Consider the following 15,319-nt stretch of genomic DNA (forward strand, 5'->3'; position numbering starts at 1 on the left):
AATTTATTTTGTTGTTAATGCCATTCTTGTTCTTTTTATTCTTTTTGTTGTTGCTGTTGTTGTTGTTATTATTGTTCAATGCTTATTTAGTTTTGCTTTTAGTTTTTGTAATTATGCACACACTAATTCGCATTAAAGTGTATAATTCATTTTTTTTATTTATATGCCTTTTTAATATAATTTGATAATAAATTTAATTTTTTGCATAAATTTGTTAAAGCATAATTTAATTAATATTTACTTTAATCTTTTATCTTTATTTTATAATAAACTTTTAATGAGAAAAACTCTTAATAAACTAGCATAGCAATTAGTTTTTGTTAGAATTTATTTTATGCTAAAGTATTACTAATTTCATATATTTATATATATTATCAATATTATTAATGATTTTATAATTTATTATTAATTAAATTATTTTTTTTTTGTTTGCTTTCATATTAAATTAAAATTCTTAATTTATTTTATAACATTTTGTGGTATTTATTTATATTTAGTAATATTTGCGTTTTAGACTTTTACGCTTTTTATTTAATATTAATTTAATTTTAATTTAATTTTAATTTTTGTATTAATTTTTGTATTCTTGATTTTCTTTATTAATTTTAACCTACAAATCCATAACATTGCATGCTCGCTCGTACATTACTCATACGCCCCCGGTGTGCTTGCTTGGCCCGCCCAGAAAGCACTTTACACTTTTAATGCATTTCGCGAACAAAACGCTGCATTTTTGCACATTTCTTCACCTGTGCGATACGTTGTTGGTGTTGTTGCATTTGCAGTGGTAGCTGCATTAGCTGTCGCAGCAGCTGGTGGCATTGATACTACCACAGAGTGCACATCCTCTTCGATGAGTGCAGTTTTATCGTTTGGCACGCGTTGCTGCCGCAACATGCAGACGTAGAGCAGCAGGATGAGTGCTAGCAATAAAGTGCCGGCGATGACGCCAAATAATAATGGCTTCTGTAAATCGGATAATGTCGCTATTGTCAGTATGTTCAGATTGGGCTTGTGCATTGGTTCGATGGCGCTTATATCGGAATTCTTTGTGTGCCAATTAAATATGAAATTTGTGTGCTGATTTATTGTCTCGGCAGATTGATCATCATCGTATGGCAACACATTGGTATTATCCTGTTCGATGGATGTGACTATCGAATCGGTGATGCTGTTGCTAATCTCGTTGACATTTGAAGTTGATGGTATTTTGGCAATTGGTAATTGAGGTGTTGATGGTGTGATTTGTTTTGGATGCAACTGTTTTTCATTTGCGATTTGTGTATTTATGGCTTCAGCGGTGTCGATTGTTAAAGGCATCGAACGTGACATTGAACCAGTAAGCTGGAAATAAAAGAGATATTTTAATCGATAATTTAGTGAATGAAAGTTTTAAGAGTGCTTAAAATTTGTATTTGCTGCGAATATAGTTCAAACGCATTTCTATAGATAAAGTGTATGCATAGGTGAAGCACTGAAGAATAATTGGTGATTGCAGTAGGTATAGTAAAACGACCAGTGTGAATGTGTATGTAAATATTTTGATATATATATTTATATCTCCAATTCGTACGAACAGCAGTAAGGCTTTATATGAGTTTTAAATAATTTTCAGTAAATATATATAGTATATGCAGTTGGTATTGAAATTAGAGTTCACCAAATAAATACACAGTGTGAAGAGCACTACGGCTGTGTATGATTATAAGACATAGTTCAGTATGTTTATACAGTTTGTATTGATACATATATATATGTATATATATAACATATATATCTAGTTCGACCGAATAGGCTTTATATGAGTTGTATACATATATAGTAAAAGTATGTATAATATACTATATTTTGTACATAAATATAGTATATGCAGTTGGTATAGAAATTAGAGTTCACCAAATAAATGCACTGTATAAATAACAACACGGCTGTGTATGATTTTCATATACTGTTCAGCATATGTATTAGGTTTATAATTTAAATATTAACTACCAAATATAGTTATTGAAAGTACAGAATCTTCTTTAATTTATGGCTATAGACAAACAATAATGTTAAAAAAAAATTTCATTAAATTAATACCATACGAAAATTTGTTTGTAAGCAAAAGATTCGTCTTAAACGAAACAATAATATTTGAAATAATAATAATTTAATACATTTAATAAAATTTAATAAATAGTATGATCCTGCGGCAGTGATATTTTTTCACTTCCAGTGAGTACATTGAGTCATAACAAATTTTTTAGCAATACGGTATTTTCTCAGGTTTGTAGTTCGAATATGGACCATAATAAAACCATGATTTACGATGAATGTTATGTTTTGGAAAGGGATAAAAGACACCACAGGTCGTTCTATAGAAGATGCAGGGAAGCAGTGATCGTAAAAAGTTTCATAATTTGAAAATTCCTCCTGAAAAGAAGATCACTGCGATCATTGTTTTAGAGTATGTATAGGCGAATAAAGTAAAGAAATGCCAATATGAATGGTGAACTCGCACCATGACACTATTGGATTGAAATATTAATTTATGTTAGATTGTAATCCTAATGATGACTCCCAAGGATAGTCGAAATTTAGAATATGTTTAAAAATATTAAAAAAAAGTTGAATTATTTAACAAAAAGCTGGTTAAAAAAATATATTATTATCGACATTATTATACAGGTCGATAAATAAATTTAGGATTTTTTTTTCTTATAAAATTTCGATTGTTATTCATTAAAGAAGAGATAATTATACAAAAGTAGTAAAAAAATTTGTTAAAATCATAAAGTTTCTTAATAATGTCATTAAAGGGCATTTTTAAATATCCTCTCTTAAACGGAAAATTATAATTACTTATATAAATTTAAAAAATAAGTTTTATAAAATAAAATTTTTATGATTATAAGTATCAACTTCAAGTAAATGAATATTTCATCAATTTTTTAAGGTTTGCCAAATCTTATTTATGCCGTCATCTTATCGTGTGGGTAACGTCTTTCCTCTTACACTAAAGTGCAGTTATCAATTTGTTATAACATTTACAATCAAAATACAATAGTCATTAAATTTTTCAATAAACGATATTTGTACAACAACAACAATGACAACAACAACAATGACAATGACAACAACAATAATATGAAATTAATTTTACAATACGTAAAATAACTCCTCCGCAAAATTTGCTAAATTTGGCGAAACGTACACAAATTTAATGCTTCATTATAAATTAGAAATGTTTAAATGCCAAATAAAATTTGCAATAAATATCAATTTTTATGCGGTGATTAAATCGGTTGTGGTATCATTCATTAAAAAATATTTGCCTGACACGCCTGTCAATTATTGTACGCCCACGCGAGCAATGCAAACCAAACGAAATTAAACCAAAACCAAAACCGAGCCAAACCAAACCAAACATTAGCTGAAGATTGTGTTGTTAGTTGAGCACAATTAAAGCGCACAAGCATTGCCCGCGGCTACAGAAAGTAAATCAAAAGAAAAATGCCAACAAATGAGCTTAATAAATTATACTTGTACGTGTATCTTGTAACGCCGATGGCCAATGGGCAATTGTGCGAATCACTAACAAATGCGTACTATTTTGCATATCGAATTTTCATAAACAAATGCACATACAGAGCTACAAACACACTCTTTTTTATTGTTCATTTGTATGTATTCATTATCTGTATCTGTATCTGTATTTGTTTGATAAAGTGTATCTATGTACGTGTTTTAAGTGCTGCTATCAGCACAATTCAATCTCACATTTAAGTGGCATTTTATCTTGTGTATTTACTGTCATTAAAAGCAATTAACGCTGCTTGTCTGTAGCGGTACGTACGCATTAAACTCATAATTAATGCGTTCGCTACAAGTGTGAATAGTGCTTCATCCAACACAATTGCATGCTTATCAATGGTCGGCGTATCGCATATCGCTTAATGTCTAGCGCATATCGCATATTGCACGGTGCTTACCTTATTTTTGCATGTCACTTGCACACGATATTTGGTGTCCGGCCATAAGGACAATTGCACATTGTATGATTCCGTGAGTAGATTTCCCATGAGGCCACCGCCAGACACCTCCCAGGTGACTAAGCATTGATTGGGTGTACTTAATGGTGCCCAGGCTACATCGACTAGAACAAGTGAATCTTGCTGTAGCATGGAAACAGTATGCAATGACCAGGTTTCACGTATGGATTTGCTGATTTTTGGTGGAGGTGGCTTGGCGCACTCATCCCAACACTGAAATTATAAGAGAAAAAAATTGTTTTAGTTTTGATTTAAGTTAGAAAATATAGAAAGCTTTTAATAAAATTAGAACTTAATTTATATTTAGGGTTCATATACAGAAAATTTGTTTTTAATATAAAATTTAAATTGCTTTTTAACGTCCCCTTTGAAATTAAATGCTTAATATAAACTATTGTTTTTAATGGAGAGGTGTTTACCGAACAGCAGTGAAATTGCAACAACAAAAATTTTTTATTATTTTTAATTGAATTTTGAGCTAAACATAAAATTTAAATTTAAACTCAGTAAGCTCGTTAAATCGAATCTAAATTATAGCTGAGTTCAAAGCAATCAAGAAAGGTTCTATAATAAAAATGATATTTCAGTATAATTTGCTGACAACTGACTTAGTATTGACGATTGCAAAGAAACTATAAGTTGTGGTACTTTCACTAAGCAGAGGAGATTTAACGATTATATTTACGTACTCTACAGGTTACTGCAATCTCAAAACAATTTGATGAAGAAGGTATCAAAAGCTTGGAAACAATTTTTATTAGTGTCTATCTTTTACTTGACAAAGACAAAGACGCCAAACTGTTGTCAGCTACGTACTGACAAGTTATTAGAAATTACCTCAAAAGTATATCGTATTGTAGGATGTTTCATAAAGAAAATTTATACTTTGTACAAGTATAAATTACAAGTGCGTTTTATTAATCTTTAGTCTAGAAACTACAAAATAAATATTCTTGAGATATTTCAACTACTGCTTCTACTACTACAACTACTCTACTACTTACTATGTACTATCACATCTATTTCGACTACAATTCTCTACTGTTACTATCTGGTACTATTTACTGTTTACCACTACTGTAGCTTTTACTAATACTAGTACTATTACAACTATGTATCACCACTTCTATCATAACTACCGCTACTGCTCCTACTAGCACTATTACTATTAATTCTACTACTACTATTGTACTATTACTACTAATTCTACTACTAATACTACTACTATTACGTTTACTATTACAACTGCTAATCTCAGAAGCACTTCCACCGATATTCTATTTACTAATTCTGTTATTAATACTTTTACTACTAATGCTACTTACGAATACTGGTAGTACTATTATTACAACTAATTTTACTTACTAAAATTGATATTGCTACTAATACTAATTACTTATACTGGTACTACTATTACTACAACTAATTCTACCTACTAACACTGATACTGCTACTTTTACTACTAATACTACTTTCTAATACTGGTACTACTACTATTACTACTAATTTGTTTTGCTAATACTGCTACTAGTACTATGTTATTACTAACACTATTACTACCACCACTACTATTAGTACTTATACTTCTACTACTATTTACTATCTACTACCACTTTTACTTCTAATAGTACTATCTACTGCTATTATCTAATACTGCTAACTATATATTACCACTACGACTTCTATTACTACTACTATTAATACTAATACTAATACTAATACTAATACTAATACTAATACTAATACTAATACTAATACTAATACTAATACTAATACTAATACTAATACTAATACTAATACTAATACTAATACTAATACTAATACTAATACTAATACTAATACTAATACTAATACTAATACTAATACTAATACTAATACTAATACTAATACTAATACTAATACTAATACTAATACTAATACTAATACTAATACTAATACTAATACTAATACTAATACTAATACTAATACTAATACTAATACTAATACTAATACTAATACTAACACTAATACTAATACTAATACTAATACTAATACCAATACTAATACTAATACTAATACTAATACTAATACTAATACTAATACTAATACTAATACTAATACTAATACTAATACTAATACTAATACTATTACTAATACTAATACTAATACTAATACTAATACTAATACTAATACTAATACTTATACTAATACTAATACTAATACTAATACTAATACTAATACTAATACTTATACTAATACTAATACTAATACTAATACTAATACTAATACTAATACTAATACTAATACTAATACTAATACTAATACTAGTACTACATGTACCACTTGAATTACTATCACTTCCCCAATACTATTCATTACTACAACTATCTACTTTTACCATCTACTACTACTGTCTGCTCTAACTATCTACTACTATTATCTACTACTTATATCCACTACTGCAATCTAGTACTACTATGACTACCGGTAGTACTACAACCACTACGCTACTGCGCCACCCACTACTTATACTACTCCTATTACTTTTACTACTACTACTTCTTATACTATATCTGCTACGACTACTACTACTACGACTCCTACTACTATAACAACTACTATTACTATTATTATAGCTTTTACTACTACTTTTTCTATTACTACTACTTCTAATATTACAACTACTATTACTACACTCAGATGCACTTCAACCGATATACGTATCTTCTTAAAGTTGCTGACTCAACTGTGACTACCTTAGTTCACATTTACTAGTGGAGATATTTCCTCTTCAAATATGAGGACTCTTAAACTATCAGAAATTAAAGCATACAAATGTATCTTTAAAAAATTTACTGTGCAAGTTGTGAAGAATCAACACACGTACAACATTAAGTTTTTTTAATTCGACATTTGTGGCATGTAAAGGCAATTCAATATTGAAAGCTATTCGGCATGATTAAGTAGAAATATTGACTGTAGCTCATCAAACCAATGGTTCACCCCGCACTGCAACTAGTGTACATTTTCATCAGTTTAATAATGAACTTATTTCTTCCGAAACGGTGTTCTTAGTTGCGCTTACTTTAGTGTTGCCACTTGGCTGCTTTGCCACTCCGCTCCGCGTACTCCCAGTCAGCATAATTCAAATGTAATTAATCACGTTCTGACAATAATGAGTCAAAATGATTTTTCATACATAAACTCACATTCACATACGCTTCTGCCTTGAGATTTTCATTATTTTGCATTATATTTTTACATTTTTCTCATTAAAAATTATGTTTTTTTTGCTCCTAATTTTTTACACATTTTTTTTGTTAACTTTGTTTAATTTTTTTTTTTTTAATATTTTTCTTTTATTTTTTTAAAATTTTTTTTGTTGCTTTTTTATTGGTTTTTGTACTATATGTGTGTTTTGTAGATGTGCTTGGAAGTAGTTCAAGTAATTACTTTTCTGGCGTTTGCAGTAATCATTCAAGATTTACATTAGTCGTTCTTCGTATCTTACTTCACTCCCTGCTGCTGTATCTATACGTAGCATATACAAATGTATGAAACATTACATTTCTTTCTTATTTTACTACTTTTGAGATACTTGTGACTACTGTGTCTTCAGTTACGAGTATCTGGAAAAGCAATATTTGCACTGTTCCATCTCTATTTGGTTTTCTAATTTAGCAGCCATAATTTTTATGAGTTCGTTTTGTAATTTTACTTGTTTTTCTAATTTTATTTTTATCCTTTTTTTATAACCGAAGTTTCACTTCATCTTATATGTAAATACATCTTCATACCCAATTATATTTGAGTTATTTTTCATATTTAGGTCAGCTACTCTTCTTAGATAATTCGTCTTTCTGTTGTGTAGCAAATTATTGCAAATAATTTTTTCATAATTAGTTTAATTTTCATATTTTTCTATATTTTATTATAACGATTAGCGTTTTTAATAAGCAAAACGATTGGTAGGTAATTAATAAATTTAAGTGTTCAAGTCTAATGAAGCTATACTCCATAAATATGCCAGAAGAGCACTTCAATTAGCAAAACGTAACTTCAGGAGATTAAAAGAAGAATTATTTCAATAGCGAAATTTTTTTTTAAAACCTTTTACACAATTTTTTTTAATCAAAAAGTTAGTAATATAATATAAAAATAATAATAATATTAAATTATATAGTAAGTATTTTACTTAAACTGATTAATTAAACAATTTTGTTATACCGAAAATATAATTGATTATATTGAAAATAGGTATAATATAATTGCATTAGTCGCTGGATATTCCAACTTTATTAGAAGCCACATACATTTCATACATGAATCTTTTGAGCAAAGATATTCAACTTATTAAGAATGAATGTATTCATGAATATTGTATATAAATAGAAAGGGTTATATTTTCCTGACCACATTAAGCTATCATTTATTAGTTGGAATTCTAAAATGACTCATACCTGATTATCTGGTTTTAGTTTATCAAGAAACTTTATCCTTAATCTTGATGTTTGTTTAAAATTGAGAGCCCATATTCATCTTATTCTTAACAATTAGAATGACTATTCTATTGTTTTCATAGCAACACTTAAGATTGAACAAAATATACGTATCTTTTGCATCAATTTCTGCTTTAAAAATAGTTTTTTCAGTATTTGTGGGACACTACTGTCACAATAAAGAGACACTATTCATTATAATATCTATAGATACTATATAAATATAATTTACATATAATTTCTACTTAAAATATTGTAGTGTTTTAGCATTTATGGACCAGTACTAATATAATGAAGAGATAATACTTTAATCAACGTAATACTAATAAGTCGAACTCATGTAATAGCCATAAGATAATACACTTCATGCTTAAATAAAATAAAATAAAATAAAATAATATATAATAAAATTAAATAAAATAAATATTAAATTAGTTGAAAAAGCTATTCATACTATACGTTTGATTTAAGATTGCCTAACGTCTGGGCAAATTATGTTAAGCCTAGTGTGTCCCATAGATTAAACATGTCTGTGATCAACGTTTTAAAGGATTTCACTCTGCGGCAATACCTCCCTTCATTTTGTGTTTGTGTTCTAGATTTAATTAAAGGTTCGACAGGATTTTCAACTTTTAGATATTTATGTAACAATACAATGAGCTATTGGGTATGAGTAAATACCCAGCCTCACCCCATCCGTCTAATCTAACCTATCTAATATAATATGAATATGTTGAAGCTATTTGAGCCAATACACTTGAGCACTTTTACTCTTTCTTAACTCGAGGTATTTTCAAAACCCCTCTTTACGTCTTGACTGCATTATTGTTTACCACTTCATCAAACTAAACAATAATTGACCTCAGATCTGCACACCTCCTATCTAATATAGTTGCTTTTAACTTTTATTTACCATATAACAGTTCTATTTTTAATAAGCTAAACATATATAATATATTAATATGTTATATATAAAAGTTTGTTTACATTGCCGGATAATCTTTTATTTTTGCTATATTTTAAACAATTTATTAGCATATGTTAAGCTACAAAATAATGAATATTTCATTTCCTTAAATGCTGCTTTGAAAAGATTACGAAATCGCTGCAGGGCTGCAGGATATTAACGCACACGTATCTATCATTCAATTTTTTTTTGTTTATATTTTACAAGATCCAAAATTTTAACTTTTTCACTAATGACTTGAAGCCCGCGGCATATAAAATAATCACTGAGCGCTGAAATAGCTTCACCCTCACGCCTTCATTAGTACCGAAAATCGGTGGGTATACATCTTACATCCACTTCCGTTGTTAGACTTTACCTTTTGTCGTACATTGCACTGCGTTGTAGCGCAACATATTCACAACTTCATAAGCCATCCTTAGAACTAATCTCATATGTATCTGCTCAGCTCAATTTGGAAGGAATGTGAATGGAACCGTGTGTGCTTTACTCCTACTGTCAACCGTTTGGCACAAAAGCTTAGATGAATTTCGCTCGTATGTGCGGGTATTGGGTGCCTTTGTATATAGATACACGTATGTACATAGATATTCGCATATACATAGATACTCGCATGTGAAGGTATTTATTTGCTTGTTTATTTAATGTTTATTTGTATTAGTTTGTGTTTTGCCTGTGGCCTTAAGTTGTGCTCGTAAATCGTCTTTATTACGATTATGTTTGCTTATTGCAATAATTTATGTGATTTGCGGTCTTTGTAGAGTGGCGTTGAGAATATACAAACGTACAATTTACATTTCATTTAGGTTTTTCTGCTTTTAAAACTATTTTATTATTTCTTTCATTTATAAGCTTTTATACCATTTTATTCCCTTTTATGCTCTTTATATTCCATTTCTATTTTTCTTTATTTTACACTCGTACATTTTTATTATTTATTCAAGTGTATAAATGTAGAGAAATTCCCAGCAACCAACAAATCACACCGGTTCCGTATATAAATGGCGTTTGACAATGTTTTCATGCAACCTTTGTGAGTGAAGCCTTTGGATTGGACATGCTAGCACCTTGCCGAGATTTATTTGTAATACTGAACCCAAAAGTAAATTAAACAATTTATCATGTCAATGTCTGCTTGAAAGCCATTGCCAGGACTAAATTATGCATTTAGTGGCTCTTAGCCTGCAACTCATGGCACTTGTTGTCTGTAGCATAACCCATGCGGATTCAGCATGGAGTTGAGCTGCCATTAAAACTACAAAAACTACAAAATTACTCATAAAAACACATAAATTAATGGCATAATGACATATAAATTTGCGCAGAAAATCTCCCACGAACATCGAAGTGTAAATAACTAGTATTAGATACACTTTTACATAGACCCGTAACTCATAAATATTTTTGCGATACATGCATGACTATTTTACATGACATCATCATAGAAACTTTTTATCTACAATTTCGTTTATTAAGCAGAAAACCATTAAACAAACTTTAATCGTTTCGTTGCTGTTCCCTTTACTTCTTTTTTTATTTTTGTTTTTGTTTTTGTTTTTGTTTTACAAATGTATTACTTTTATTAGTATTTTTTAGAAATATTTTTCGCTTTATGGCAGCGCAATTTGTTAAGTACAACGTACTCATTTTCAGCCTTTAGGGGGTCCATCCGCCTGCTGTGGCTCCAGCAGCAACTTTGCATAGCGTAGTTGTGGCAAAGTAAGACAAGCTTTGCTGAAGCTAAGAAGTTTCTTGTTTGGATTCTGCAATTGAATTCAGGAGAATCAGAAAACCAAATCTCTGCCGTATTGAATGAAGTTGATTCAAGTGGAGTTGTTACGCTGTGCTGAGGTGAGTTTTATTAATGGTTAACATTTCATAATGGCGCAAGCGGAGAAATCATATTTGGAGGCAAGGTAAATCTATTAAAAAATATTAACAAGATACACTTTAGTGCTCGTATGTAAATAGGTGCAGAGTTTAGGAGGCACTCGCATCCGAAGCTCGCTGCCATTAAGCTTGATACACTGTCTGCTGTATAGCCAGCCAACATTCGCTCGTTGATTTAGAGTTGCACCACAGCTAGCCTAGTTCTGAGATGATAAATGGATTTCGCTTCAAAATTTGCCAAGAGTTGCTTAAGTAGTTGAGTTGAGGTCATAAATTTTTAATCATTTTAAGACATACGTGAATTTAATATATGTAATCACTGATGCATTTACCCTAAGCATTTGCATTTACTGAAGAAAAACTTTAACTTTAATCTATTTACTGTGCTCCTATCAAGAGCTTGAAATTTTTTTCTAAGGTTTCATCTTCGATACAACATATATGAGAAATTGAAAATAACTTTATTTAAACCTTTTCCAAGTGGTATGTACGAAATACTCTACTTGAAGAAACTACTTTATTTTGGCTTTAAAGTTATAAACATTGCTAAGTAATCAAAAAGTTAATAGTTCAATTAAAGAGAGACTATAAGTTTTACTGTTAAACTTAGTGAAGAAAAAAAAGAAATAAAAAAATTAATGTGTAAATAAAAAAAAATTAAATACATAGCTTAATAAAACTACGAAATTATTTTTAACCGTATTTTTCGGAGTGAAGCAGTACAGCATCACTAATTTTTCGAATTGAAATAAATATTATTATTATAATTAATATTTATATTATTAAATATATATAAAACTACACGATTGTAATAAATACATATAACTCGAATGATAATCATGCACTGACTTATTGTATGTATTTTACTGAGTCCTAGTAAAGCAAGATGTTGTGTTTGCCTTTAACCTTAAACCCAATGCATTCATATTATAAATTAAGGTGCAAATAATCAATGAAAGGCCAATCTAAAGTCTATTATTTAACAAGGTTAAAGAAGGATGCAGGTGTATTGTGTCTATTTTTGGTCTTTTAGTGCTACATATAGTGACATATTGTGCCTACTTGATTTATTCTCTGTCATGCCAGAACTGAGGTTTGTCTCTGTCTCGGACCTTAAGGATACATACCTTGTGCTCAAAAAGTATCCGGATTTTGTTGTTTGTAAACTACTCTTTAAGTAATAGACCTTTTTCAAAATTTCTTTTTTGTTATGTTGGTACACCCTTTTTTGACATATGGTAGCTCATACAATTTAGATAAAAAACAAAATATTTAACTTAACGAATAGCCGTCAGAGCAAATAAGCATTTCAATAAGGGAGCAATCTCTGTCAGACTTTTATCTGGAAAGAAGAGACAAATATCTTAATGACTGGCAGCATCGGTGGGATCATTCCCAAAAATCAAGATGAACGTATTCGTTAATTCTAAATACAAAAGTTTGGATTAAGCGTTGATCTGAAGACTTGGGATTTCAATTAACGCAGTTCCTTATGGGGAATGGATGCTTCCTTGAATACTTATACCGGTTCACGCTGGCAAGTAACCCGTATTGCCAGTTTTGTTCAGGTAAAATTGGTAGTCCCAACCAAATAATTATAGACTGTATAAGATTCGTAGATACTAGACAAAATCTAGAAAGACTAATTGGTGAAGCCAGCCATTCTAACCTGTCCTATGAAGAAATGCCTTAACTGAACGTACTGCAGGGATTTCCAGGATTTTGAGGTGAGAATGTGTGGACTTTTTAGTCCGCAGACATGTATAACTCAATGAGTTTTGCATGAATCGGGCGTGGAAATGGTTAAGTGAAATGGATAATAAAACACAAAAAAAAAAAATAAACCTAAAAAAATAAGGGAACGCATTTTCCATATTAGCTGTAGCGCTGTGCAAGGGATCATACTGGTGTATAGAATATATGTATAGAATATATAGAATATATATAAAACAAAAGACTCAGACTCTTATTGAACTTTAGTACTGCCCTTAAAGGAGATTCTCTGAGCCATTAAGTGCTAGTATACTAATATTCTAGTATGATATTAACATACAATTTCGTTAAGGTCAATCAACAGATACTTCAATCATCTTGATTCTCAATATACTCGTAGTATTATATATTCTAAGTAAAAATTGAGCTGAATATATTTAAAACGCCACCGCATACTTTTGTGTCATTTACACAAAAAAAAGTGTTAAACTGCTTGTGTAGAAATTTAGAAAAAAGGGGTCGTTGTGTATACTTTTGTGTAGTATATTTCGAATAATTAGTGTGCGTGCCAAGTGCTTGTGTTCTTTATTATTTGCTATTAGTGTTATTACTTTTATGATTATTGTTGGCTCATTTTGCTCAAATTACGCAATGCTCAAAGTGAAATAGCTCTGCTAATGTGTTATATAACACCACTAACAACAACAATTGCACAATTTACAACAGTTAGCAATGTGCTTAATTTAAATTAAATTATTTGCTTAAATGCGAGAGCGCTAAAATGCGTTAAACTTTATAACATTTACCAAATGTTTTACTTCTGCTCAGTTTTGCCATGCAGAATGCCATTCAGAATTTGAACAAAGGTGGAATAAATAAAAAAGAAAGAAATAAAGAAAAATTAAAACAGAAAATAAACATAAAAAATAAATAAAATAAACAACAACAGTTTGCTTAAATGTCTTAATTTGTTGCTAAAAAGGTGTTGTTAGTTGCTTTTATAATGTTGCTCAGCAGTTGTTCAGTTGTTGAATTAAGTTGACTAAATGAGCAACAGAAGGAAGTTCGTAAGTATCCTTATAAACGCCATTGTATGCGTAAAAGCATATATATTTGTAAAATGTATAGAAATTTATATACATATATATGTGAAAGAAAAAAACTTAACTATGTTTGAAAATGAAATGTTTTTCACTTCTATGTTTTTTCTTATATATATATTTTTTTTTTCATAAAATATCTCAACTTTGCGTGTTTATTGCTTATTTCAGTTGAAAAAGCTTAGCACATTTGGCAAAAGTTTGGCAAATCATACCATATTTTTAATGATTTTTCACGTTATTCTACATATGTGACAATTTGTCAGCAGCAAAAAATAGCACATGTGGCGAGGACATCTAATTTAGCTGATGGTTATTTGTTAAATCTACAAATAATTACGAAAATTCTGACATGAAAATATGAGAAAAAGAAAGATATTAAATATTAAATTTTCAATTATATTAAAGCAAAGAAATATTAGTGTCCTTATGATGACTTTAACAACAATATAAAAAACAAAAGATTCAACCAATCAGCCTAAAAAAACACTTTAAAGAAATTTTAATATATTATATTTTCAATAATAATTTTGTTTGTTTGTTTCTACTATGTGCCCTGATGATGACTACAGACTATAGTTGAAAAATCGGTTTAAATAAAATTTTTTATAACCAAAACCAATTTTGAAAAAAGTAAATTTACTGCCCAATTAGCACGTTAAAAAATGAAATTATTATTATTACGTTGAAGCTATTTGAGCCAGTGCACTTCAGCACTTTTACACTTTCTTAACTCGAGGTATTTTCAAAACCCCTCTTTACGCCATGACTGGAGTATTGTTTATCACTTCATCAGACTAAGCAGTAATTGACCTCAGATCTGCATACCTCCTCAAAGAGACTGTAAACATTCTGAAATTCGATAACGCAGTGTTAGTAAGTCTGTCAGTTTTTGTAAATAATTTCAGGACTCGATCCTTTATGTATTTTTTGATCGGATCAGTCTTAAAGTCCCTGAGTATGACATCCGTCCTAATTATTATGCTGAAGTTATTTGAGCCAGTGCACTTAAGCACTTTTACTCTTTCTTAAGTCGAGGTATTTTTAAAACTCCTCCTTACGTCTTGACTGGATTATTGTTTATCACTTCATCAGACTACCTCATGTACCATGGTACTTTGAAAAGTCTTTTCAGAG

The 15,319-nt window shown here is 29.7% G+C and overlaps 1 protein-coding gene across 1 annotated transcript; it reads right to left on the bottom strand.

Annotated features, from left to right (window-relative positions):
* Nucleotides 1-504: 504 nt before the first annotated feature.
* On the bottom strand, nt 505-7,264 carry LOC119666794. Its single transcript, XM_038076073.1, has 3 exons — nt 7,223-7,264; nt 3,975-4,247; nt 505-1,344 (listed from the first exon to the last, which is right to left on the bottom strand). The coding sequence occupies exons 1-3, from the start codon at nt 7,262-7,264 to the stop codon at nt 694-696; spliced, it is 966 nt and encodes a 321-aa protein (XP_037932001.1). The 3' UTR covers nt 505-693.
* Between the last annotated feature and the right edge of the window lie 8,055 nt (nt 7,265-15,319).

The sequence above is a fragment of the Teleopsis dalmanni genome, chromosome 1, assembly GCF_002237135.1.
Source record: "Teleopsis dalmanni isolate 2A chromosome 1, ASM223713v2, whole genome shotgun sequence".
NCBI classification, from domain to species: Eukaryota; Metazoa; Arthropoda; class Insecta; order Diptera; family Diopsidae; genus Teleopsis; species Teleopsis dalmanni.